Source organism: Cebidichthys violaceus, unplaced genomic scaffold (genome assembly GCF_023349555.1).
Source record: "Cebidichthys violaceus isolate CVI_PGR_0920_01 unplaced genomic scaffold, fCebVio1.0.p SCAF_28, whole genome shotgun sequence".
In the NCBI taxonomy this organism is placed as follows: domain Eukaryota; kingdom Metazoa; phylum Chordata; class Actinopteri; order Perciformes; family Stichaeidae; genus Cebidichthys; species Cebidichthys violaceus.
Genome location: NW_027176461.1, coordinates 2,964,229 through 2,990,222, shown reverse-complemented (window position 1 = coordinate 2,990,222; position 25,994 = coordinate 2,964,229). Strand labels below are relative to the sequence as shown.

At 42.4% G+C, this 25,994-nt stretch overlaps 1 protein-coding gene across 2 annotated transcripts; it reads right to left on the bottom strand.

The window, feature by feature from the left end:
- Positions 1 to 698: 698 nt before the first annotated feature.
- Positions 699 to 25,582, bottom strand: kiz (kizuna centrosomal protein). Of its 2 annotated transcripts, XM_068721718.1 has the most exons (15): positions 25,427 to 25,582; positions 24,831 to 24,893; positions 24,101 to 24,263; positions 22,711 to 22,785; positions 20,759 to 21,383; positions 20,417 to 20,675; positions 17,283 to 17,402; positions 16,418 to 16,582; positions 15,118 to 15,268; positions 12,894 to 13,050; positions 12,335 to 12,397; positions 10,902 to 10,997; positions 10,453 to 10,522; positions 3,740 to 3,774; positions 699 to 2,835 (listed from the first exon to the last, which is right to left on the bottom strand). In XM_068721718.1, exons 1-15 carry the CDS (start codon positions 25,498 to 25,500, stop codon positions 2,732 to 2,734), a joined length of 2,220 nt encoding a protein of 739 aa, XP_068577819.1. In that variant the 5' UTR covers positions 25,501 to 25,582; the 3' UTR covers positions 699 to 2,731. The 2 variants fall into 2 exon arrangements, with proteins under 2 accessions (XP_068577819.1, XP_068577820.1); XM_068721719.1 differs by lacking the exon at positions 25,427 to 25,582 and having other exon boundaries at positions 24,101 to 24,256; positions 24,831 to 24,850.
- Positions 25,583 to 25,994: the final 412 nt, after the last annotated feature.

The window sequence follows — 25,994 nt, the reverse complement described above, 5'->3', positions numbered from 1 at the left end:
AATGTCAGAAAATTGTGAAAAAGAGCCCGCGATGTGATCCTCAAAAGACAATTCCACATTTAAGAATCACTCAATTTAGGTAAACCACACATCACGGGTAAATCACACATCAAGCTTGTCTGCTACAAGCTTGATGTGTGATTTACCTGTGATGTTTTTGGTTTACCTGTTATATCACCACTGAAATGTTGCCCGCTGAGTCGTCAAACAGCCGACAGGTTATTTACAGACACTGTAGTTGTACATCTAACAAAGAGCTGCATTGTGTCAGACCTTGACCTTTGTTAAATAGAGTAGATGTGGAGCTCTCTGGGCACATAAAGAAAGGCTCATAGCATTTAGAGGAAACATGAGATGTAGTCACATGTTGCCGATAGTCATGGTTATCTCATTTGGCTAAAAATGCATATCTCGACTGCTTTTGAAGCCTAAAGGAGTGACAGAGCATCGTGTTAAACACTACATTAAAAAGCTAAAGATATTGCTTCAGGAATGAGCTCACTGGTCCCAAAGGTCACTCTTATTAATGGTTGCTGGTTCAATTTTGAGGCCATTGATGAAGAAAAGCCCACATAACTGTTATTATGTGACAGAGAATAATACAAAAAAAAGAAGCTACTCAAAGAAAGAGAATCTGAATTGAATTGTTTTGGTTGCTTTAACAATTTTGCCTTTTATTGTCATCTGAAAGGGAAACATGCTTGCAGTCAAACAGTCTCTCTGCCCTTTGCGCTCACATTCAACCAGTGGGGAATAATTTCAATCTGAACAGTAGAGTGTAAATCTGTGATACTTTCACACCTGGTAAAGTTACAAAACCTTAACTTTCTCATTTTATAAAAATACAAAAGAAAGGAATCATATAGTATATAATCCATTCCAATGTCAGGCAGGTCAACTTTGGCAAATGTGTAAATTTCTGCTAGTCATACTTTAAAAAAGTATGTTTGTACTGAAGGAATGAAACTTGAATGAACTCATGAATACAATGAGATATAATTATTGTGAACATCAAACATTTACACAGCATGTCAGAGGTGAGCGATTTTAATCATGCTAAACATTAAGACCTGGTTGTCATTTATACGGATCAAGTCAGTGTCCTTAAAGAAATGTTTTACGGCTAAAATAATACTGGAGACTCACTAATCCATTTGTGAATTTATTATCGTTTGGTTACAGGTTCAAACGGTGTAGCTTCTGTCACATTCCTAAGTTCTCTGAAGCTGAAAAATGGCTGCTATTACTTTAGGATAACTTGAAGTGTTCAGGAGCAAAATGAAATAAGAACAATTAGCTCCACATTGACGTCACAAGTGGTATTGTTGGACTATCAAGAAAAATACATTTGTTTTCCATCGTCCCCTCACTCCTGATACAATCTGTATCTAGTCTCAATAAACAAGGATCACCTTCACAAAACCACTGCTGTAAGGAACTGAGCTGAGCTCTTACTAATGGCAACCTAAACACGATAGATCAAGTAATGCAGACGCTCTCATTGAGCCACTGTACGGACACCTTAACTGCAAGATAAAAACTTCCACGTCCTCCCATGACCGTCTGACTGCACACGCTCTGAGAATGAGCTGGATTTCATCCTCATCGTCTCTCTGGCACGGAATCAGAAAGGTGCCTTTTTAAAAATGTTATTGTGTTAGTAGACATTAGTATAATATAACTCCCGCTTCCACCGTGAGCTATCTGTCGCACACAAGTATCTGTTGACATGCTCCTTAACATGGATATTATGTTAGGGAGCCTTTTAGCAAACTCCAAATTATTCTGCCACAGTCCCTTTTCTGTGGTGGGTCAGGGCTGTCTGAAGCCATTATTGGTAATGAATGTGGAGTCCTACTTTAAAAGGTTCAGGCATGTAAAGTCACCTAAAGCTGACTAATGGAATCCTGCTGACACTGAATGCCAGGGGCTTTTACCACATCCCAGAATGGCAGATTTGGAAATTTACACTACAGACATAATGAACTAGGAATGTAAACTTGGGAATGTGGCCTCCCACACAGTAGCTCCGAGTTATTAATAGATACAGAGCGCTCAACGTGCTGCAAAATGATAAATTGCAGAAGGCTATTTTGTGGTTTCAGCAACAATCTGGCTACTTGTGACTCATTTACACAATAACACAGAAGAATTTAGACGTGCGTCTTTGTGGGCATCAAAGAAGGAGCTGTGAAAATATGTGTGGAGTGTTTGTTGGGCGGTTCTAAATATTCGGAGTTTGTTAGCGCTGCAACACTTTGTGCCCTGGGAGATGGGCCTCTTCAGCAGGTTCACAGGTCGCACAGCAGCGTGCAGAGTGGCCATTGTGCTTTGTCATTTCACAGGTGACTCATATCACTACACTCGAGCATGCTGGAGGTAGAGCACTCGGAGATGCTTGCGGCATTCAAAATGCATGATTTTCAGCCTAGTGCAAACAAATCGCTTTAAAAGATCAGTTTAATCTATTTCGAGCTGTTATTATGAGCCGGGAGAGTTGTTCAGATAAAGAGACTGAAGCAGGGTTAACATCAGAGTGTTGGACAACTCTTCACGCACTTTACCCAGCGTGAGAGCTGTCAACTTTATTATTTGTTTTTACGATACAGCGTGCATATGATTTACAATGCAGACCACTAAAAACATGGTCAGGAGGGTGAATTACTGCGAGCCAAACTGCCGGAGACTATGCAGCGGAAAAATCATTTCAAAAAACATCTGCGGGGAAATTTCAGTCGCAGAAGCCATCGATGTCATTGTTGTTTGTGTTGAAAGGTTGAGGACGCAATGCTGCTTCAATCTCTGAGTCGCTGTCATCTGAGTGACCCCAGAAAGCTATAGGTGGAGAGAAAGAAACAGAAGATTACATTATTAGAGCACAATGTTTACCCTTCCCGGCTATAAATGAGGTATAACCTTTTACATCGACTACAGAATTTTTCTTTCTCCAGTTAATTCTGCACTTTCTCTATAAGCATTCCAGGATGAAGGCACTGAAGCTAAATCTTACCTTGAGTTTAATTGCACCATGAAAACCTTAACATTCCACCTTTTAATAGTCTGATAATATGCATTAAATCTATGTCCTGTAAATACGGATGAGAAGTGCAGCACTCAAGCATTAAGATTAAACTGCTCAAGCCGTATTCAGAGGACTGTAATTTTTTATATATTTGGCAGCTCAGGTCTAAAGAAATTGCTTAGAGTCTATTCAATTGATAGAGCAGTGAAGTGAGAGAAACTGTGACGCAATCCGACACCAGTGGTCAACTGCAATGTGCCTTAACTGGAACTGGACACTATGTAGATATGTGTTGATCAAAAAAAAAATATATATATATATATATATATATATATATAATAATATAACAATGTAAATGTCGAAGCAAAGAACATTGTCCGTCTGCTGCTGATTAGACTCAACAATAATCTGTCAGGGGTTATGTAGAGCAGCATTTTAAGGTTTGATCAGTAACACAGCAGTGCCAAAGTAGGACTTTTTAGTGATCTATTAGAGGATTTAGGTCCTGCTTGCTGGCAACATAAATCTAAGCTTTCAGCAACCTGGATTTGTCTTCAAGGTCAATTATCTTCATTTACATATCCTCAAAAGGGGCAGAACTGCATTTACAGAGAAATTTTATCAAACCGTTAGTGTTCTCCCATAACTCAACATTTACACAAAATGCATGCCATGTAAATGACATATTTGAATGGAAATGACTTTATCTATACTCACCTTTGGACTGTAGAGTCGTATGAGCTTTTGAATTCCTGGAAACACAAGGACAGTTATTAGCCTTGTAAAGTTATTACCTTTTTTAAAGATATTCTATTTTACACCAAAAAACAATCAAAAAAGGAAACGAAGCAGGCAGACGGTGCAGGAGAGGGAACTTCCTTGACTCCTGTTCTAATTGTGCAAAAGGACTTCCACAAGGCCCTCTTTATTCAAAAACAGTCCCAAAGACAGGGTTGCCAGGTTCCCATAGCTCTGATGATATCGCTATGTAAATGTGTGACCTCCGAAAAGGCTTTGATCTACCTCAATGCATATGCAATAAGGCCCCCCCCCCCCCCCCGTTCCACTTTTAAAGGCCTCCTCTTTAATTTACATCATCACAGAGCCTATTCAAGAGCCCACAATATAGCCTCATCATCTCCCAGGTTAGCTTACATATCCATATGGCTTATTTGTTTGGAGCTTCTATATTGGAGCTGTGTTGACGCTTTTCGAGGGAATGGGAAGAGGACAAAAAAAAAAAGATGCAGAGTTATAAGCAGATGAGCTCTGGCAAAAAAACAACAACAACTGTTGAGCGCCTCCATCTGCATCAATTCAAACCCATGACCTCTTTGATTGTCATACTCTCAATCACGCTCATCTCCTCCTCGCTCCCTCCGCTAAGTCTTGGCACATGTGACTGTACATTAAGTATAAGGAGCAAATTACTCTGGCTGCGTTCCAATTGCTATCTTCCAAACTATATATTCCTGCTTTGCACCACTCAAGGCAGCATGCGAGAAAACAAACCAAAAAAAAAAGAAAGAAAAGATGCAACTCCCATTCCTAACTGTGAACAGATTGCTTGGTGCTAAAAGCAATATATACAATACAGCCCGTATAATCATTAGAATATAAGCTTTATATTCATATGCTGAAGGGGCTTCCTACAGGACATTTGGATGATTCTTGCATCTGTTCAGACAAACATGCTGAACCTCAGGTGCTTAAAATGCTAGCAAATCAAAGCAGAGGCTGAGTCAATGAAGCAGTGCCAAAAAAAAAAAACGGAGAGCAAATACACGACAGATAATCAGCCTATCTGCTTGCATATGACAGTGTTTTGTTAAAATAGAGGATTTTGTTTGGCAAAATATGTCCAAAATTATAGTAGGTATTGTTATCCCTAGACTATGCTATGTTTAAGAACAGCAAATGTGAGCCATACTGACAAATGGCCATCGGTTGTTCTCTCGACTATAAAATTTCAAATATTTTGTAAAAGCTATAGCTCAAAAGTCCTGATATGTTGAAAGATTATGGAACAGGCTAAGGGTATGTAGTAAAGTGAGGAATATATATGTCTCAATCCACCTGCTATCCACATTCAGCTTTTAAAGTGAATAGGAGATAAAGTACCGACGCTGAAGCACAACTAAACCACTGCATCCATTTACAACTGTTAGGCAACAGATCTCCACCAGACCCTGCAGCAGCAAAAAATACAGCAATAATCTACACGATTACTTCCTCTCCTTTGCCACAATAATAGCTGTTACGGAGAGTAAATTGGGCTTTTCTTTTCTTGAACTCCCCCCCGGGGATGGGAATAGTCTATCAGCTGTTCCACTTCAGTGAGGGACAGGGCTGATTTCAAGACAGGGCTATTACCATAGAGAGCCCGATCTGGATCTGACCCCACCAATCTAATATTCCGTTTCCATAAACATTTATGCCAGTTCATCTTCTGCTGAGTTTCCCTTAATTGAGGCAAATGATCTGAATATGTAAGACTGGGCTGGCCAGTGTTTTACGAGCTCTGGTAGACAGGTAGACCGGTAAAATGAAGCAAATTACAGCTATTGTAATGTCCCACTTTTTTTCCCCCCAATGCCTCGCTCATTCTCTTTCTCCTTCCTTTACAATTCACATTGTTGTTTTTCTTGTGTGTTAACAGTTTTTGTGTCTGCTATGCATAGCGGAGTCCACAAAGACCCTTAAAATTGTACGATGGGTTTCACACACGTCACACAACTGGAGCTTGATGTCTGTGTATTTCCTTAGTCAAACCTCGGTCTTGTTTTGTCAGTTTGCGCCACACTGGTTTTTGGAGTTAAAGCTCCTGAATTTACATATTTAGAAATGTTCAAGATCAGGTTGTAGAAAGACACGTTATGCAGGTTAGTAATGCAGTTGTAAAACAGTGGGCAAATACTAATTACACCAATAAAAACTAGGACAATCATGTTGACACATATGCAAAGACAGATGCACAGCTGGTCAAGAACAGTAAAAACGTGCCGTGATTGCTACTGAAATGCAAGACAATCTGATTAAAGTCCTTTTGAGACGGTTCTGTACATTTCTAGATCCGGTGTAGCACACTCCATTTTTGTTCTTTGCCACTATTTGCTTGGTTTGCTCCGGAGAGCAGCATCCTGACTCCGTTTCACCAAATCATTTGTGATATCTCAAGGTATATCTAGTGTGGAACAAATACACACAAACTACTACAAATTTCTCACGAATACAAATGTAGTCCGTTGAGATTGCTGATTTTTTGAATTGTGTCGAGGCAGACCTGTTCAGCCTAAACGACGTGCTGTACATAACATCTTCCTGTACAGTTAAAGTAGCAGACAATCAGACTTCTAAAAGGCTGCAATCACACATCGGATGTAGGTTTACTCTATAAAAGAATGTGTCCAGTGCTGTAGTTATACATGGACAAAAGATATCACATGGACAAAGACATCATACAGAACATAAGTCATTTTCAAGCAAGACTATATAGGCTGTGTTTCTTAGACTCACTGACTTGTAATCCTACAGTCACATTAGGGAACGTGAGGACTGACAGAGGAAATAATGCTTACCAAGCATTTAATACAACCTTGCACACGCAGATAGCGAGAAAACTGCTTTTATTTACCCTGGCTTTTTTTTTTTTTTTTATAAGCTCCTGCCACCCACACACAAATGCTAATAGCACAATAGCACTTTTGCGCAGCGGTGCTTGTCTAAAGGTAAAGGGAGACCCATCACCTCATCATTCCCATCAACTCCTACTCCCATCCCAGCTATGACCCCGCAGAAACATTGTTTAGGCTCCGTTTAGATGTACTCTAACAGGCCTGAATGGCAGCAGGATGTAGCGCTCACTGAGGGCAAACAGTGAGAGGCAACTGTGAGTGCACTGCTGAGAGGGTCCTCTCTAACATGTGAGTGCTCTCTGCTGGCAATGAGTGAGTACTGCAACTTAGAGGAAGCGGTATTGGGGCCATTGACTTCAACAGAGCGCCGCTCTCCTCCTGACTGGTGGCAGTCACCCCAGTGCAAGGGGTGGCTGAAGGACAGATCATCTCATGTTACATTTTGTTCATGCACCATAACCCCCGTGGACTAACATAGACCGGCTTGTCCGACACACATCTGCATCTAAAGAATGTAGAGAAAATAACACGACCAACAAAACGCCCTTAGAAATGACATCCTAGTAAATTACCACAGATTTCAAAATCCAGGATTATATCCATCTATTGCCCTTTTTTGTTTGCCTCTAACAGCCTACAGACAGCTGATGCTTAATTGAATCTACAATGTTAAGATAAAGCACAGAAAGTGTTTGAAAGCCAACTGGTTTTTTTAAATAGAGCAATCTTTACTGGTTTGAGGTAGCTTTTGTGTGACAGTGACCTCCTCTGGTTGGAGCCTCTAAATGCTCCCTTTCTCTATAACCCCTGTCATATTCTTCAGTCGAAACAGGAGAGCAACTCATTTATTATCAAATGTAAAAAAAAAGAAAAAAAAAGAAAAGAAAAACTTAGTCAGTACTATTCTCCAAAAACAAACATTTTCAGATGCTGCCACGTGATATCGTCTGTTAAATTGATTACATGTGTTTCCCTTCATTCACCACTGGATTTCAGAACAGGAATACGTCTTTCACTACCTCTTTGTCCGTTACTGTCTCTCTGTCTCCCTCTATCTCCCGCTCTCTCTCTCGCTCTCTCTCTCTCTCTCTCTCTCTCTCTCTCTCTCTCTCTCTATGTCCCCTCCCCTCCAGTCCTTTCTCTCAGCTCATGTCCCTCTCACCCGTCCTTCCCTCCTCCCAGTGAGCTGTTAGAGATCCACACATCGGCTCCCTGTGTGTGTGTGAGAGAGAGTGAGAGAGAGAGAGAGAGAGCGAGAGAGAGAGAGAGAGAGAGAGAGAGCTTCTGATTTTGACATTTTGAGTGATTTGAGGTTGAATGCTTGAGCACATCCTGTTGTCCAAGGCAAAGCTGTAAACCACTAATTGTTGAGTCAAGGTTTTTTGTCAAGCAGGCACTAGGCACAACAATCATCACACCGGCTGACGGCTGGAGGATTTTGTTTTGTATGTGTGTGCCTGTGCACATGTGTTCAAACAGGTGGGGGGGTATGAAGGTATTAAAAGAAAAGAGAGAAAAAAAAAGAAGAAAAATAAGAAAGGAGTGGCATCTGAAATGCCTACAGTAGAAAGGAGCACAATGATTCTTTGCACGAGAGGAAGCAGTGGCATGCACTCGCATACAAAGGGGAACAAGTGGTCTTTACATGGAGTGCAGCTGCTTATTAAGACTCACTCCTTCGTGCATTATTCCTTTCATCCCCACTCAACCACAAAGTGATTTTACTTTGCCACTCACAAAGACAGCAAAAGATTTCTAATGGACAAATCAGTCGCTTCCCCACGAGTTATAATACAATAAACAGCACATTCTATGAAAGTATCTGACTGAAAAACACTGTGTGGGAGAGAGCAAGGAGGAGAGGGGGGGGGGGAAATAAAGAATATGAAAGACCTCAATTCTCTCCAACGCCATAATAGTGAAATGAGCACATATAAATGTGTTAAGAGTATCTCTTTGCATCTTGTATAGACTGCATGTATTTAATCTGTAAAGCTTATTAAGGCCCTAGTCATTGCTATGCAAAGCAGCACCCAGTGCTTTTCTCTCGCTTTTCAGCCGAGTGCAGTGTTTGGCCAATAGGACTGGCCCCCCGCCTCTCATTCTGCATTCATAACATGCAACATTTGCACAATGTATCTCTCAAAGGCCCTGAATAGAAGGCCTTAATACTCATGTAAACAACTGCAAACCAATTACTTAATGAATCGGGCCCACACATAATGAGGAGCCTCACAAAGGGCTATAAATGCATTTTTTGCACCAAAGCCTCTGCTTTAAACTACAATCCCTCTGCTGTAGTCCAGGCTTAACTGGCAAATCATAATTATTGTCTAAGACAACAGAGAGGAAGCCATTTCTGTATTTCGAGTCCAGCTCCATCCTCCTTTTGATGTCACTCATCAGCTCGCTGACAAAATAAAGCAAATAATTAACGAGTGGAGGGGGTGGGGTGGGGGAGCAGGGGCAGAGGAAAACACAGGAAGACAGAGAGGAAGAGGGGCAAATAGATGGAGAAGGGGCAAAAAGAGAGCGAGAGAGTGTTATGCTTCTGCTTAAGTGCCGGGCTTCCAGACCACTCGTGGAAGCAATAAAGCGCAAGAAGTGACTGCGGAAAGTGGAATGCTTAAATCTGAGCGTCCAGGAGAAGCACAGAAAAGACGGACGGGGGGGGGGGGGGGGGGGGGGGGGGGGGGGGGGGGGAATAGTTGCGTGACCAAAGAAAAGATTATGGTCACGGTGACTGGTCGCCGTCGCCTTCCTAACCCTAGCGTGATTACAGCGTCAGGCATGCATTACTACCCCGTTCGTCCAATTTTGCTTATGTCCACAACTTGTGTCCCATCACAGGATCACGTCGTTCTCTGTTTCTGTCATTTTTATTTTTTTTTTGTTCTGCAAATTTTGTTTAATCACATATAGTGCGGGCATTCCACGCGCATTAATGACAACAGGACAGGCACCACCTGAGAGGGTCTGGTGCTGAAATTGGCTCATGTTTATTAAAGAGGGTGGTCACTGGGGCTGGCAGTGGCAGACATCAGCAGCTATGAGGGCCACAATAGAGCCAGCCCATTAGGCCCTTCCCTGGGCTAATAGGCAGACTGGGAGCGCCTGCTTGCCAGGCCAGGGAGATACAGACTTCAGCCCTTGTGTCAGCGTGGTGCCCAGTAATCACATGAAATCAGAGAAGATTATTCCTCATAACGTTTACCCAGCCATTACTACAGCCCAAATGGGTTCGCAGTGAAGAGGTGCTCTGAGGACCCGACACGCAATTGCAGATTTGATGAAGTCGCGTTGATATTCAAATGTAGCCGCGGCGGTGTTAGCTTCCACCAAGCTATTTATCATTAGATCTTCTTTTCCAGCCCACTTAGGGCTCTGATTTGAGACGTCTAAATGCTTCTTCGAGGGTGAAAAATGAAAAGGACATTTGTCCTTGTCAACACTTGAGTCTCTTCCTTCCAAAACAGTTGTCCCTGATTCTCTTCTTGACATGATCTGTTTGCCTTCTGACGACAAGCCTGACACCAGTGAGATTATGACTCCAATTTATTTTTGTGGTGGCCGTTTTTGTTTTTGATTTCTAAAACCCGGCTGAAGCCAGCAAACAGTGAGTGAGAGGGGCTTTAGGGGCCTTTTGTCTTTGTAAGCGAGTTAATGGGTGGCGCCCCCTTGATCTTATGGAAATGAACAGGGAATTATGAGAGCGGCCATGCAAATGTACATCAGCCACTTTGGTGTCTGGTGGCCCATTTCCTGTGGCCCGTTGAATAATAACAATGTTCTTACCGAGGGTAAGGGTCTTGATGTGAGGAGCGTTTGGCCCTCCCCAGGTCCTCTTCATGGCCATGATTTATTCCTTAAAAGAGCAAACAGGGCCAGATAAAACCATTTGATTTGGACATCTCATCACAAGCTAATCTGCAATGCATATTAACATAGAAATTTATGGTAAGGCTTATGAGGGGCAAAGACTATGTATCTCAATCTTGGTGTCTCGATATGCACACCGATGTCTATGTTAAGTGGTGAAGTCCGTCATTACTAAAATAATTACATTATGAGCCAAAACAAAAGGCTGAGAGAACCTGGACTGATTGCTTTTAGCTTACGTCTATGAGCACACAAAATACGGTCCCGCTGTGATGTCATTATGTGAGAACATATGGCCAGTGTTGACCGATGGTTAGGCTCCCGTTGCTCGCTAGTTGCCTGGTAGAGTGGCCCGCATCCCTTACCTGAGAGGCCATCGTCCTCCTCCTCCTCCTCCTCTTCAGAACTCTGCAGCCTTTCCTGCATGGCTGATTGTTTAAGTAACTGATAAGCTTTTGTCTCTGTTCAGGGACACACACACACACACACACACACACACACACAGACACACACACGGAGAAAAAAAAGTCACTGTCAAATATTTGCTTAAATCCCAGGTTTCCAACTTTCAGAGGTTTCTGTGTTTGATGAGACAACACGCTTCAGTAGCCGAGTCTTTCGGTCTCACTGCTGGACGGAGTGAGGGGGAAAACACAGTGCTCAATCAGCTAAGCTGTTGATTCTAGCCTACAGTATGTAGCAACAGTTTCCATGAGACAGCGGTCAGCATCTCACATTATCTCAGCATCCCCTACCAGGAAGGCAATGATTGATTTTCTCTTTTAAAAACACTCATAATTGCTTTCCGGCACACTAAAGTAGGTATGATATTCGAGAGGAGCAAAGAGACTGTTTTTTTTTTTTGTTTTTTTTTTGCTAGCACAGAGCAGAAGTACATAATAAATAGGCTGTTGTCTCAATGATGTTGCTGAAACACACATATCAAATCAAAGGAGAGTGCAACATTGTGCTCTTGAATGACCAAATCCTAACATGCTTTACTTGGTTTCATAACAAAAGTGCCAATTTTAGTCGTGTTCTAAGAAAACACATGATATATACAGTGCTATTCCACCCACAGCACGTTATACAGGCATTGCTTTTACAAAAACAGACAGACATGCATGCATTGGCAATTACTATCAGTACCAAGGTCACGGTATTTGATTGTGACATTGATGTCGCTCGCCACAGCAAACCCATCCCCTCGCAACACCTTTTGTCATGTTTTCTTTTTTAATGGCGATGGCTCTTTTGATTAAGTGTAGCGATTTGAAACCGGACTCATTTTGCTGGCTGTGCACCTTAGGGATGCAGGCACATGAAACACCCAGTAGGCCATCGGATAGCCATGGGTAATATAGGGTTGCTTTACATTTCAGAGGTGCGGCTTAGGGATGGGCACACCAGCTGCTTCCAGGATGCCTTCACATCTAGTATTTTTCAAGTCCAGCCTTTCCAGAGCATTGTTTAGAAGATAATGAGAACCGATGACAGATCTCTTGCGCTTCCCACCCCGGCGTCCTGACAATTAAAGCGGCCGCATTATGCCGGGGCCGGCGAATTATCAACTTTGCCGGAATGCCTCAGGCCAGGCTGAAAACATGGCTAGTGTTTTCTCGGAGATAATTAGAGAGAACTAGCACAGCTCTTCAGGTGGTACTTTGACCCTGGATACACCTTGATCATCCTGCCTCAGCCATTGTGTAAAAGAGCCCATTATTCACTGCAGTGGGAAGAAAACAAACCACAACATAAGGACAGTGTGAATGCTGGGGCACCGGCGATGCCTTTTTACCTCTAATAGGAACACTTTCCACAGGGCTTTCGTCCTGGCTGTCCTCTTCAGCACTTTGTAGTTCTGTAAGAAAGGGAAGCGCATAGTGAGAAGCAGTGGCAGGGAGGACGGGAGTCTCGGGACAGCAATGGGAATGGGGGGGTCTTTCTTTAGCTCTGAATAGAAGCCTGTAGCAAAACTGGGCCGTGAGGGATTAATAAAAAAAAGCTCTATGGTGAAATTGATTTCTTTCATAAAAGCAAAGTTTTAGTTCTCTGCAGAGGTGGTGTGCAAAAAAAAAAAAAAAAAAAAAAAAAAAAACAGCAGCAGTCTACATTTGTTACTGTTAATGGTCTTGTTTCATATTACTGTGCAAAGACAGACAATGTGGGATGTTTTGGACATTTGTGGGATTCTACTGGCAACTGTAACAAAAACACTCGCTGAGGGGAGAGTTAGTTTTTCACTGCTAGACAATGAAAACATTCCCCCGTAACAAATAACTGGAACCCAGCTTTTTAATATTGTAGTTCAATTAGAATGCTCCATGCCTATTTCAATAGTAATAATCTTTAGTAACCTTGGATCTGTTGCTTCTGTACCGGCCTGGCAGGCTTCACATCACCGTCAGCCAGGAGAGAAGGAGGACCACACGAAGAAGACAAGTCACTCTCGTCCGCTGCTGAGGGGCACTCCTCACTGGACCGGGACACAAGTGTCCTCAGCAGCACTTTGGCCTGTGAACGGCACAAATTAAAACCACACTCTTAATTGTTCCCATTTTGTGAAGGAAGTGTCAAATTGAACTCTCGCCGATTAGGCAAGTCATTTACTTTGGCCATGGCTGCTCGCACAGAGGTGCAGCCGCGGTGCCTGTTCAAACGCCAAGAGAAAATAACTTCAAATTCTCTCACTCGTTTAACTAAAAAAAAAAAAAAAAGATTATTTCGCACACATTCGCTCCCGCTCTCACTCTCAATCACACTTTCTTTTTTTTTTTTTTCCCTCTCTTCTCATCCATGAGATTAGAGAAGCGCCTAAAGAATGCAATCACCCTGGCGTTAATGTGCAACACGTTCCAGATATCTCCCCTCTTGGCTGCGAGAATTGAGACAAACTGCTCTCTTCCTCCCTCTCCAGCTCATTTTTTTTTATCTCTGGGGAGATGAGGATACACAATTAAGAGGAGCTGTTCCGGGAGATGAGGAGCAGGGAGATGCCACACACCGATTTCCTTTCTCTCCTTTTTCCCTCCCCCATATCAAATCCTGCCATCATCATCTCTCTTTCGTGATCAAAGACTGCCTCTCAGCCTCAGATGGCCATTTGCAACTTTTAATGAGCACTAATGGGGAGGGGATGATCAGGAGGATTTCGACAGTGGCAAACTTTAAGTACATTGTAAGTTGTTATCAGTAGGTCGCAGTGAAGATCGACACTGTACATGCTTTCATTTTCCTCGAGGGGAAGAGAGGCAAACACATGCCAATCTGAGCTTGCCACTTGGTATTTGATGTTGCAGCACAATAAAAACTGTCTTGATCCTTGTCCCCGATATCGGTCTTTGTTCTTTTTTTAGATTTAGTCAAATGTACCGTGGGTTGAGGGCTTTCGCGGACCCAGTGCATTTTAAATATCAATGAATGCAACTGTTAGCACTTGAATATTCAAAGGACCTCTTTGAGTGTGTGCATGCGAGCTGCATGCTCCCATTTGTCGGAGTGGCCAGGCTGTGTGGCATTGCCTGAATGGAAATTTCTGTTTGCTCTTGTGTGAGGGGAGTAAGCTGTTGTGTGAGGGGACAGAGAGGAGCGAGAGCGAGAGAGAGAGAGAGAGAGAGAGAGAGAGAGAGAGAGAGAGAGAGAGAGAAATAATGGGAGAGAAGGATAAATAGAGGGAGGGATAGAGAAATAGACAGAGTAGATGGAGTGAGAGAGATAAAGGGGAGAGAAAGATTTTCACTCCGGCTTTTCCTGATGCACTTGGACAAAATGATGTAGATGGCAGTGTCTTTTGTTGGTTCATATTTTAGAGTGGCTCTACAGTCTCCCTCTTAGCCTCTCTCATGGCATCGGGGACACTGGAGCTAGACCTCCGAGCCACAGGAACCCCGACCAAGATGAGTCCGCAGAAAATTATAACATAAAAACCTGCACGTGTATACGATCATTCCTGCAGATAGAATGGTACACCCTCTGAAAAAAAAAAAAAGACGGATTCTTGACAAATCTCTTGACATAATCTTTGGGTTTTAAGTGTGAATATGCAATTGCTTTCTTTGTTTAATTGATCTGCACAAGGTCAACGAGAGGGGAATCTAAAATAATCTCGTCCGTTGTGGAGAGGGTCCCGATGGCTGCCTCATTCAATCGGACCCAGCTGATGGCTATACTTTTGGCTAATGCCAAATTAAAAGCAAGTGTTTCTCACATGAATACGCCACGTGAGATGAAAGAAGCCAAGCAGAGGCTGTAATTTGCGATTAGCGCATGGGTCAGGGTTTCCCTTCTGTCTAGGTCAACGTGTGGAGCAATCTGATGAGTCGGCAGGCAGGGCTTGGTTTCAAACAGCAGACACAAAGAGGGCACTCAGTACCAACTACAGCTCTCTTTAAACTAAAACAAGAAAAACATGCAAAGAAACAAAAACACAAGAAGAAAAGAAAAGAAGAAAAAAAGAAGGCATGTCACTGCAATCATATGTGCGTGTGTGGGTGTCAGCAAACGCAAGTGTGCGACCTCCTATTTGTTTGTATGTGTGTGTGTGTGTGTGTGTCTCGGCAGTGTGCGTGCCTCCAACGCTACCTGGTGGCTGTAGGTGGCATGGCGCTCCAGCAGCAGCGGCGTGAACAGCTGGACCAAGCGCTCAGTGCTGAGGACACGGCGCTCCTTCAGCAGAAGGGCGTGCTTGAACCAGCGATCCCACAGCCGAGCGGCATCGGGAGGGAGGCTGGCGCTGTGGTGAGGGTGGGGGTGGTGGCAGAGAAAGAGAGGCTGTCTCACTGAATACACAGTGGGATATCTGTAAATAACTTACAATTGCACCTCCTTACAGTGAGAGATGCTTTGATTATCAGGGAAATAGAGATGGCTTACAAATTTGACCATGAATAAAATACATTTGTCACAGTATTTGGTGTTTTTTTTCTCTCCATAAAACCTTCTCCAAAAGGCTGCTCGCTAGTCCATCTTAACACTTCAGAAGATATAGAAAATTTATGAATTCATGTTAAACACTGAATAGACACACAGCAATACAGCACCTAGTTGAAAACTAGATAAAAGGTCAAAGAGCCAACAGGCATCGCCACAGAAAAGAGAGGCAGGCTGCTAGATGTGTTTCTTTGGATCGAGTGCATAGCAGGGAAGGTCTCAGTGAAATCAATAGAGTAGTGAAGCAGAGCATGGATTTGGCTCAGAGTATAACTACCCATTATCCAAAGGACTGGAAGTCACAGATAGGGCATTTTAATTTACTCATGACATTCACCCATGTGGTGTTACCGCAGGAGGTGACACCCAAGATGACCTTTACATTTGTGGACAGGGGAGACTGTATCGAATGGCAGCGTGCAATATCTCACTGTTGTGAGTGTGTGCCCTCACTGGGTCCAAGGAAAAAAATATATATAAATAATGTAAATATATATATATATATATATATATATATATATATATATAGTCTGAAAAGTGGAATTCATTTTTATTGTAAGTCTGGTCTTTGTCTCTCTGAAATGAAAGTTCTATTGAACCCTGTAGCTTTCAGAGCATTGATATGTTGTGCTCTGAATGACTATGTTATAGCGCTACTTAATAGAGTTCAAAATGTCAGTGTACCCAAAACACACTGTACCACAACTATATTTTATCATAGAACTGCTTTCATCCTGGCATTTCAGAGGTTGCAGTTTGTCACAATTGTAACATAATGCAATGTTATGTAATGCAAAGTGAAAGACAGCACTAGTTGATTTACATTTACTGTACATTGTGATTTACAATCCCACAATCACGAGTTTCCTTAAGCTGGGGGAAGAAAAAAAAAACAAAAAAACCACTGACATCAGTCGTTGGTTTTGGGTTCGGACAAACTAGGAGGCCTTACCTTATTTCATTAGGCTCAGTGCTGGACTGCTGAGCACTCACTAGATCCTGTGGTAGCAGGCAGCCCTTTGCCGTGCTCCATGACAACCTCTGAAGCTCATGAAGGATGACTGCTCCACATGCTTCAAGGTCCTCGTCATTCAAGCCCGCTCCACGGTTACAAAGGCTGTCCAATATATAGAGAGCAGTCAGCTATTGCCATGGAGCCCCGGGCTCAGGCGGGTCAGGAGCACATGGAGTACGTCCAGCAGCTGCTAACACTTCACACACGCAGTATGCAAGCATGATCATACACACCGATGCACATGCACACTTGCTCACATAATATCACAGCAAGACTAAACATTAGACTGAGGGTCATGACACAAGATGGCCACTCTCTTCACGAGTGAAGATTTTGTTGACATCATTTACAGCACTCATGTTTGCATAGAAGGGGATAAGTGTAAACTGGGTTTAAAAAGGAAAGAGGAGCTTTCATTCTCCAGACATTTATCCGTACTTTACGACAAGAACTCCAATTATGGTAAATTAATCATGCTATGAAATATAAAAGGCTTATGAAAAATAAGCCCAGTCTAATGAAACACATTCTCCATCCTCCATCTCCCTGACTTCCAATAACAATTCAACAGGGCGGTTACTATAACAATCCCATGTGTTTGAAAACCTCTCAGAAATAAAGACGTGTGCATGTTGGTGATGACACTTCATCTAAAGTGAGAGCCCTTGGCAGAAGGATAATATGTTTTCCCCGTCTGCGCAAACCGCTCCATGGCCGTTAAATAAATATACACAGCATTCCGTTTAGAGGGGGAGAGATAAGATTGTAAAAGTCGGAGGAAAGACAGGAAGGAGGTATGTACCTGATAATTCTATTGAGTTGTCTTCCATCAATCGAAGAATCCGCGTACACACTGGTCCGTTCGCCATGGAGTCGTCCTTCGATGTTGTCAAGCAGATTAAAGAATCCTTCCTGGCAGAGACTAAATACACATTACCCATTAGCGTGGTGAAAAGAAATACAAATGGAGGCCAAGTGATCGATTATCCTGCTATTTGTAGTTAAAGAGAGAAAAAGAAAAGAGGATTCACTTTGATCTGGAAATCAGTGATGCGTTTTTTTCCAGGCAATTTCCTTGAGATACAGTACTCAAGGACTGCTGGAGGAATCTGATCATTAGAATGGTACCTCCACATAACGATGATGCCACATGTAGCGGCAGGTTGTGTGGGAAGAGCTTGTACCTGCCATTCAAAACTAGAGCTTGTAGAACTAGCTGCCGGCTGTTGAAGTAGAACTTTAATTCAGCTTATAACAGCTTTATTCATCATAAATATGTAATATGTAATGATTATACAAATACAAAAAATGGAAATATTAACAACTATGTAACATTACTACCACCACCATCTCACATTAAAAGGGAAAAAAAAGGTTCCAAAAAAAAAAAATGGGGGCCTCAATATGATTTCTTTTGGTGAGAGATTTACACTTTAATCTGGTCCTGTGTGAGGCTGCAAAATGAGAAATGGATGCCTAATGCATGTGGATATTGGGAATTCATCTCTTTCTTGCGCATTAAGCTCTGGGTGGCCCTCATTCAATTCTCCCATGAAACCCCAAGCCGAGAGATCCTGAGCCCCCCTACATAAAAGGGGCCAAAAAGAATTTATGACAATCTGTAATGGGCTCCTGGGTTAGGGGTCAGCAAACAATTGCTCCCTCTTTTTTGCAGGTTGTTTCCTGGTAACATCCTGATTAAGCTGGCAGCTTGAATAATATCCATGACATTCTGTAGTGTGCAATCCGTCTGTGCTAAGTCCTCTTCAGTGAGGCTGAAGTAGCATAGGCAAAAGCTCCATCTTTTTTTTTTTTTTTTTTTCTCTCTCCCTTATCATCAGCATGGGCCTTGAAATATTCATCTTTCTTTTTTCCACTTTATTTGTCAACGCTCTTCAAAAAGAGACCTTTAGAGAGGGAGAAAGTGAATTAGTTTGTGTTTTTTCTGCAAAACCACTCTCTCTCTCTCTCTCTCATTGTATTGTCGCCAGCTTTCATGTCAAGGTCCCCAACCTCACTTTAGATGCTGCCGTTGTCCGCGCGTCGACATCATCAGGGGCGCATTGTTAGCTAGTAGGAGGAGGTCAGCCTCGCTGCAGCGATATTGGTCTACAGTGTACAGTACGGGCTCCGGTGGGATTTATCACATGGAATGGTCTCATTGTTGAGTGATTGGTGTCAGAAAGATCTCCCCTTGCCGGCACAGACGGCAAATATAACACAAAGGAATGGAAAAATGTACCACAAGTAAGAACACTTTGAGTGCAGGGATACATTCGGGATATGTCCCACCACTGTGAGCACGCAGTTTACAAAAGTAGTGTGTGGCAATGTGCAATAACTTCACAGAGACCAGATAAAACCAGAGAAACCTACTGAGGAATCTGTGTAAAAAAAATAAATAAAACAAAGAAATTAAAAGTAATGCCCTAATGACATTGCGAAACGTTTAAATTATTTTCAAGCCTATATAGCTTACATTCCATCTCTCGACTTGAACTGGATTTTTTTTTTTTTTTTTGTATGGCGTTCTTTCCACCAATGAGGCAGAACCATCCTGCAGTTCAGGGACGACATATTTGAGAGCAGGACACAGTGGGGCCATTATGATGAGTCTGGAAGAAAAAACCTGGAGGATATTTCAGTCATGTACCCTCACTCACCCCAGCCATGCTGGAGGAGAAATATAATGGGATAATCTAATGAATTGCCAAGGCTTGTTTTTCCTGACTGTGAGCTGAATGGAGGGAGCGATATAAACTCTAACCTTAAGAGAGAGAGAGGGAGAAAGAGAGGGAGAGGATAGAGCCTGGATGCTCTCTGAGCTTTACATCAAAGCCTCTGGTTTTCTCCTCATACACAGAAGCCCTTCGTGTTAACAATGAAAGCTGCAGCCCCCACCATCGTCTCCCCGGTGGAGGCTAACTGCGGCTCCTCTTGAGGTCACACTATGAACAGTATAGCAGACCACACAGAAACACATGTCACGTAACATGCTAAACTCGCAGGGGAGAAAATAAAATCTCACTTTTGAACATGTGTTTACAACACACTCGGAAAAAAATTGCTCAGACATATTGTGTTTGTTTTGAATAGCATTATTGTGAGCATATGCGCAACTGGGTGCTTCGTCGAAAAAAGAAAATGTTGAACAGTAAACAAGCACAATGTACATAATCCAAGGACAGGAATAACAGAAACAAATAAGAGACTGTCCCTGAGAATATGGTAAAGGTAAAATATACATAAACTGTTTTTCTCTGCTTTTTCAAGGAAATAAGAGGTCCTGTTGGTCTATGAAATACTGTATATTGTAGGGAAATTGAAGAAGCTCTGGGCACAAACATTCACACAGGATTTTCTGTGGCTCTAACCCCATCCAAAATTATCCTTCAACTCAGAGGCCATCATCACGCTAAGGATTTGTGGCTGTAAGTGCTGTCCACATGCCCACCCTCCAGAACACTCTATGGTGCCACAAATTTCCTCCTCCACTGGGGACTTCCTGAGGTCTCTCAAGCAGAAAATTGCTCTGTTACAGCATTATCTTGGATTATGGCAATATTGTTGGTGACAGGTCCTGAGCTCTCCCTATAAGATGCATCACTGCCACCACCGCAGCCGCCGCTGAGCCACAGAGAGCACGGCGGCATGGACCGTGACTCCCACAATCCCCTCTGTCAGCCTCTGATGTGATGGTTGGCAAGGACTGCGCGGTGTCTTCACCTGCTCCTATCACTAACAGCCCTCTGTGGTTCAGCGTGGCTGTGCAGAACATTCTCCTTTCCCAGCTTGCTTAACCTTAAATCTTAGGGGGTGAGAAAGAAACACTGACTGTGCTGTGCGCCTTTTAAGAAGTGTGTTGCCATAAAGCAGTTTGTTAGTGTTTTTCGTCCACTTCCAGACAACAATGTACCGAAGTCACACATACCGTACCTTTCCAATGTCCCCACTGGAGATGAGGATTCACAGTTTAACTGTGGCGTGTTCTTGGACCCGTCGGAGTGGAGGGATGATTCAGGACTGTGCCTATTGTGATCATCGCTCCCTCTAGAAATGGCATTCCTCTGAGGTGCCACACCCTCAGGCGGATCCTCTTCCAGCTCAGATTGTGTCAGCGAAATGGACAGGTCACTAACACTGCTCTCCGACAACAGCGCGTCGGAGCTCGGCGTGCTGACGCTCCCGCGTCTACCTGAATGTTAACACGTTAAATATTTAAGTCAAGGCGGTGAAAAGATATTGCGAGGTATTAAGCGAGCACATAGCATTGCAAACCTGGTATATCCTGAGCTTCTTTTCCCAAAGTGGTTTGAGGCATGAAATGGCTGAGACCTCGCTCTCCGTCTTCCACCACGGCTGGCTGATGAGCCACCTCTCGGAAGTCAGCGTGTTCTGCAGGGGAATCGTCAGCCTTCGTGAGTCTACTGCTGCTGGGAGACGGACTCCTCTCGGGCCGCGTCGAGGTCACCAGAGGTGAATGTTCTTGTTCATCATCACTTCCGAAAGGCGCTTTGCCAGCTGCGCCTGTTAAGGCACAAATGGACGGAACAGATGGGAGCGCCGCCATCGTTCTTTCATGTTTGTCACTCAAATTACAGCCGTCAGGGGAATCGTTTGAGCCTGAAATGTCATCTGATAAATGTGCTCGGTTGCTGGCGGCATCCTCTCCGCCAACTCTGAAGTCCTTCAAAAGGCCACTTGGTAGACGTTCGCGGGAGTGCATGCTGCGATTGGGTGAACGATGCAATGCTTGGTGTGAGTGTACACTTGTGGTGCCAGCTTCAGCGTCAGACTCTCCGGAGGTCTGGCGGCCCATAAAAATTACCGCTGGTGGTTGTTTAAAATCCCTAGCTGGGTGAGAGAGGGAGCTGTCCCGGTGCTGTCTATACACAGCTTCATCCTGCAAATATGAGGGGGGAAAAAAATCTAAAAAATCTAGGAAATATATAAATTTTTGGCAACACAATTCCCATTACCTCGTAAAAATTATATTTGTAAATAAAGACTTCACATTTCTGGCTTAGGTTGAATAAACATCTTTTGAAAGAAATTCAACTCAAGTATGTTAACTATCCACTTTACAAATTTGAATGAGTATCTTATTTGGGCCAAGGTCAGAATTCTTTTCACAGCATCTTTTTGAAGAATGTCTCAGGATCAATGTTTTAACTTTTCATCTTATTAGAAATCCTTTAGACAAGTTTTGATTCATGTCTGCAATGTCACCAAGGGGGGGAAGGAGAGTGAAGCGAAACAGCCTCCCTCCAAACATAATAACAAAAAGCATGGCTTCTGTTTCTTTTCTGATAAGCGTCTTAAATACCAAACAGTTAGCTGCTTAATAACATTCACTGTAAACCATGCAGCCTGCCCAGCAGATCCACAAAGTAGGTAAAAAAAAAAAAAAAAAAGAGGAAAAGTTAATTTCTTGGCTGAGTGATTCCATCGGTAGCTGCAGGGCAAAGTAGAAAGTGTTTCACTAAAGTAGCAATTGATTCTTCTATCAATCTGCGGCACGCGTGTGCTCTTCCAAGGAATGTATTAAATATGAAAATCATATCCCGTTATCATCTGTCTCCAGCTTTCAGCCCGGTAAGCTTCCCTTAATGAATGCTGCAGCCTGAGGGACATGCACACTGCCAGCCAATGGCTTGTATGCATAATGGAGTGACGGTACCATTTTGCTCATTACAATATCGACAGGCTGACGGGGGTTTTTGCACACAGTTACAAGTGACTGCTCTAGACAGCATGCTCCAAGTTATTATGAGATGTCTTAGACATTTCATCTAAAAGAGCTTTAACTGCTTTAAGTGAAGGGAGAAAGCAGCTATGGACTTGAACTACATCGCTTGTACAGATGCACCAGCTAGGATTAGACACCTGTGCTATTACAGATACACAGTTTAAATGTAGACTCCTCTACAGATTTACCAGGCATAATGTCTACTTGCCTTTGTTATTCTAAACCTGAAAACATAGCTTGATAGAATTGAGATTTGCATAAACCTTGTAAACATTTTAAAAAAGAAAAGGAGGATTCAACATTTAAAAAAAAAAAAGGCAAGTGCTACTTTTCCACCATAAGAAAGTACGTGTAAAAACACACACAGGTCACACAATACACAGAAGATTTGACCCGTGTAAAGTACAAGATGTACAAATACGCCACTTCCTGCTATTCTTATTACCATACTAATAGTTTATGTTGAAGATATTTGCATTACCGTTGCTGCATCAAGCCCTTTCCCTATATTCTTCTTTGCTTCCATAAATCTGGAAATCTTTTTGAAAACGTCAGCCTGTAAGAGATGTAAAGACAGAACGATACAAAGATAAGAGTAAGATAAGAGCAGGAAAGTGACAGAGGGATGATAGACATAACATTTAACTGACGTGTGACAGGCAAAACCCCACTCTTCGTGCAAACACTAGGAATCGTCTGTTAAAATGCTGCGATAGTGTTGTAGAATATTATCTGCATGTGGTGGAAAAGCAGAGGGTGTGAAAGCAGAGGTGACAGCGTCGAGCATCAGTCAATCACAGCGGGTTTTCCCAAGTGAGTGTCCTCTGTGTAGCTGCTGACACCCTTTAACATTTATCTGACCGGCCACAGACTAACTTACTGCCTTAATCCCAACTCCAATTAAAAAAAGCTAATGGCCATTTGAAGGGCACTTGGATTAGCTCACACATGCCAGACCTTTTCATCAGAACAATGGCCGTTTACAGAAGCAGACAATTTAAAAAGGCAGCTTTCATGAATTCTCATTTGTCCACTCTTGTTTTTAAATGTTAAGCAATACTAATAAAGATTACAGTGACATTGTCATCAATTTACGCACCTCAGCATGTACATGTGTACCTTCACTTCACTCCCTGTCCATTACAGAATTTATAGTTTTCGTCGCACCAAAAACCATTTCGACAACAAAATTCACTATGGAAACAACGAGCAACAGGACCACCAAAATAACAACAAACATGTAGGACTCATAAAGCATCAAGAGGAAATAAACCAACTGCTTGAGGGGAGAGAATGACTAAACCTCTGGAGCACTTCAGAGTCTCTATATTGGGCAATTAACTCAGCGAGTCATAATTAGCCAATTTTGTTAATTTGATATTAAGCTGTCAAGCACTGTCGTTGAGTTTTAAGTGATAATCTGACTGGCTCATTGTTTTCCCCCTCGTTCATTTGCTTGTCGTGATAAATTGCACAGTTTGAGTGTTTACTATTGTCACATCAAGCAATTGCAAGCAACTATTACTATTCTGTGTTAAATTACAGCACAGCATTAAGACAAATGTGCATCCAACACATGCTATAATAATGAATATACATTCCTTACACAATTCTATTGTATTGTAGGTCTGTGAGTTTATTGTTCTTATTCTAAAGTCATGGTGTATTGTGTACAAATGTTGTTTTTTTTAAACACACAGTATTCCAAAAATGAATAAACAATTAAATGCAATAAAATATTTTTGAGAAAAGTACAATTTTCTAAACCTGGATAAACCTTGATAATGAGAAAAACTACTCCACTGATCAAATACAATTGCGTGTGTGTGTGTGTGTGTGTGTGTGTGGGTGTGTGTGTGTGTGTGTTATACCTTTTGTTGTTGCAGGGGACAATGGTCAGGACTATATTCCTTCATGCTAATTTCTATGCACTCCACATCTCTCAGAAGCTCAAGGTTTCTCATTTTTGCTCGTGCTCCCCTGTCACAGATTTCCTTGAGATAACTGCGCAGTTTGGAACGCTTTATCTGTGAGCTGAAGGCAGTGGAGAACTATTATTCCAAAGAAATATTATCTAGGAACATTGTCAAAAAATAAGAGCTAGACTTTTCAGAGGAAAAAGGTTAAGCACAATGCGTTTTAAATTGAAATCTTATTCTCAATTCTCCTATCAGCTGTTTTGACCCAGCACATTATTATTTATGAGAATCAATTTACGATGAAAACAGGTTGTTCAGCTTACATCCGAAAAGTGCAATGTGCTTGTAACACTCACACACACACACACACACACACACACACACACACACACACACACACACACACACACACACACAGGTGATATTGTTTATAACAATTCAGATGAACACCAATGCCAGTGCCTGTTCCAAATAAAAATACAAAAGTGACTATGCATCTATACAGAATATACCGGATGTATACACATTAAACATACGTATATATTGTAAATTTGCAAAACAAAATGTTTCATAAATCAAAGTTACAGCTTATTATGAAAGTCAAATTATAAGAACAAGGTCTGGTAAGCCAGGGTATAAGAACAATATATTTATTGATATACAGTAAATATGTACAACTTACATTCTATAATCGGATCTGGAGTAAGCAAACAGTTCCCTCTCCAGCTCCAGCCTCCGTTTCTCCCTGCACACACACAAGTCAGGGGAACTGTCACCCGTGGTTTGTTCGGCTAATTAATGGGTAATTAGCAGCAATATTAACGGTACTTACCTATTTAACGTTACTCATTAACAATTTGTAATGCGTATGCTAATGTTGACATGGAAATACGCTGTGTTACATTATATCAGCTAACAGTACATGCGTATGTTATTGTTGTACTGCACGAATTAGCTAATGCTAACTCCATACAAACAAGCGCGAGCATTAGTTTCGGGGTAATTTGGCTAATATGTGGATGCTAACGTTTCACGGTTCATGTCGGGTTAGCTTTCCATTCATCTGCATGCAAGAACAGCCGCAGCAATACTGCTGTTAGCTTAAGATAGCATCCAAAGTAAATAGACTGCCATGACTTCGCTGGTTAGCTGAGGAGCTAGCCTGCTTACTCCTTGTGGGAAGCGGCAGGAGGAGGCTACCGGGCGGTAGAGATCAGAACTCGAGTCCGCGGTCTCCACCAAGCCACGGCCTGTCAGCGAAACAGAGGGAAAGCTCACCTGTTATGCATGATTTCTTGGATCGATGTTATCTTCTCATAATACTTGTCATCGCTGCTAGCTATGTTTGCCATTTTCGTCCGCTTTGGCGCTACTCCGGAGCCGAGGCGAGGGAAAGGAGGTGGAGGAAGACGGCCGGTGTTTACATACGTTACCATGAGCACCGCTTCCCAGAAGTCCCTGCTGATTAAAAACAGAGAGCACGTGGTGCGAGTACGGGCGGGAGCCCCCCCTCGTTACTTCCGTTGTAAAAGTTATTTGTTCGTGGTAGGGGTATGCCGTTTACGACAAAAAAAAGTGGTTAAGTAAACAAAAAAGAGTCAAGACAAATGTTTCGGGTAAGAAAAACTGTAGTCATTTTTCCAACAACTCTTACAAATATTTACTTTTAGAAAGTGTAAAACTAGATATAAGTTTCAACGGTCCTTTATGCTGTGTTTTTTGTTAGCAAGGTTAATTCTAATTAAGTGTAAATGATGCCACCAGGATTAAATGGCACCGTATACTTCAGAAAACCCACCATTTGCTTACAAAAAAATGTCTGCAACATTAGAGCTAAATACCAGCC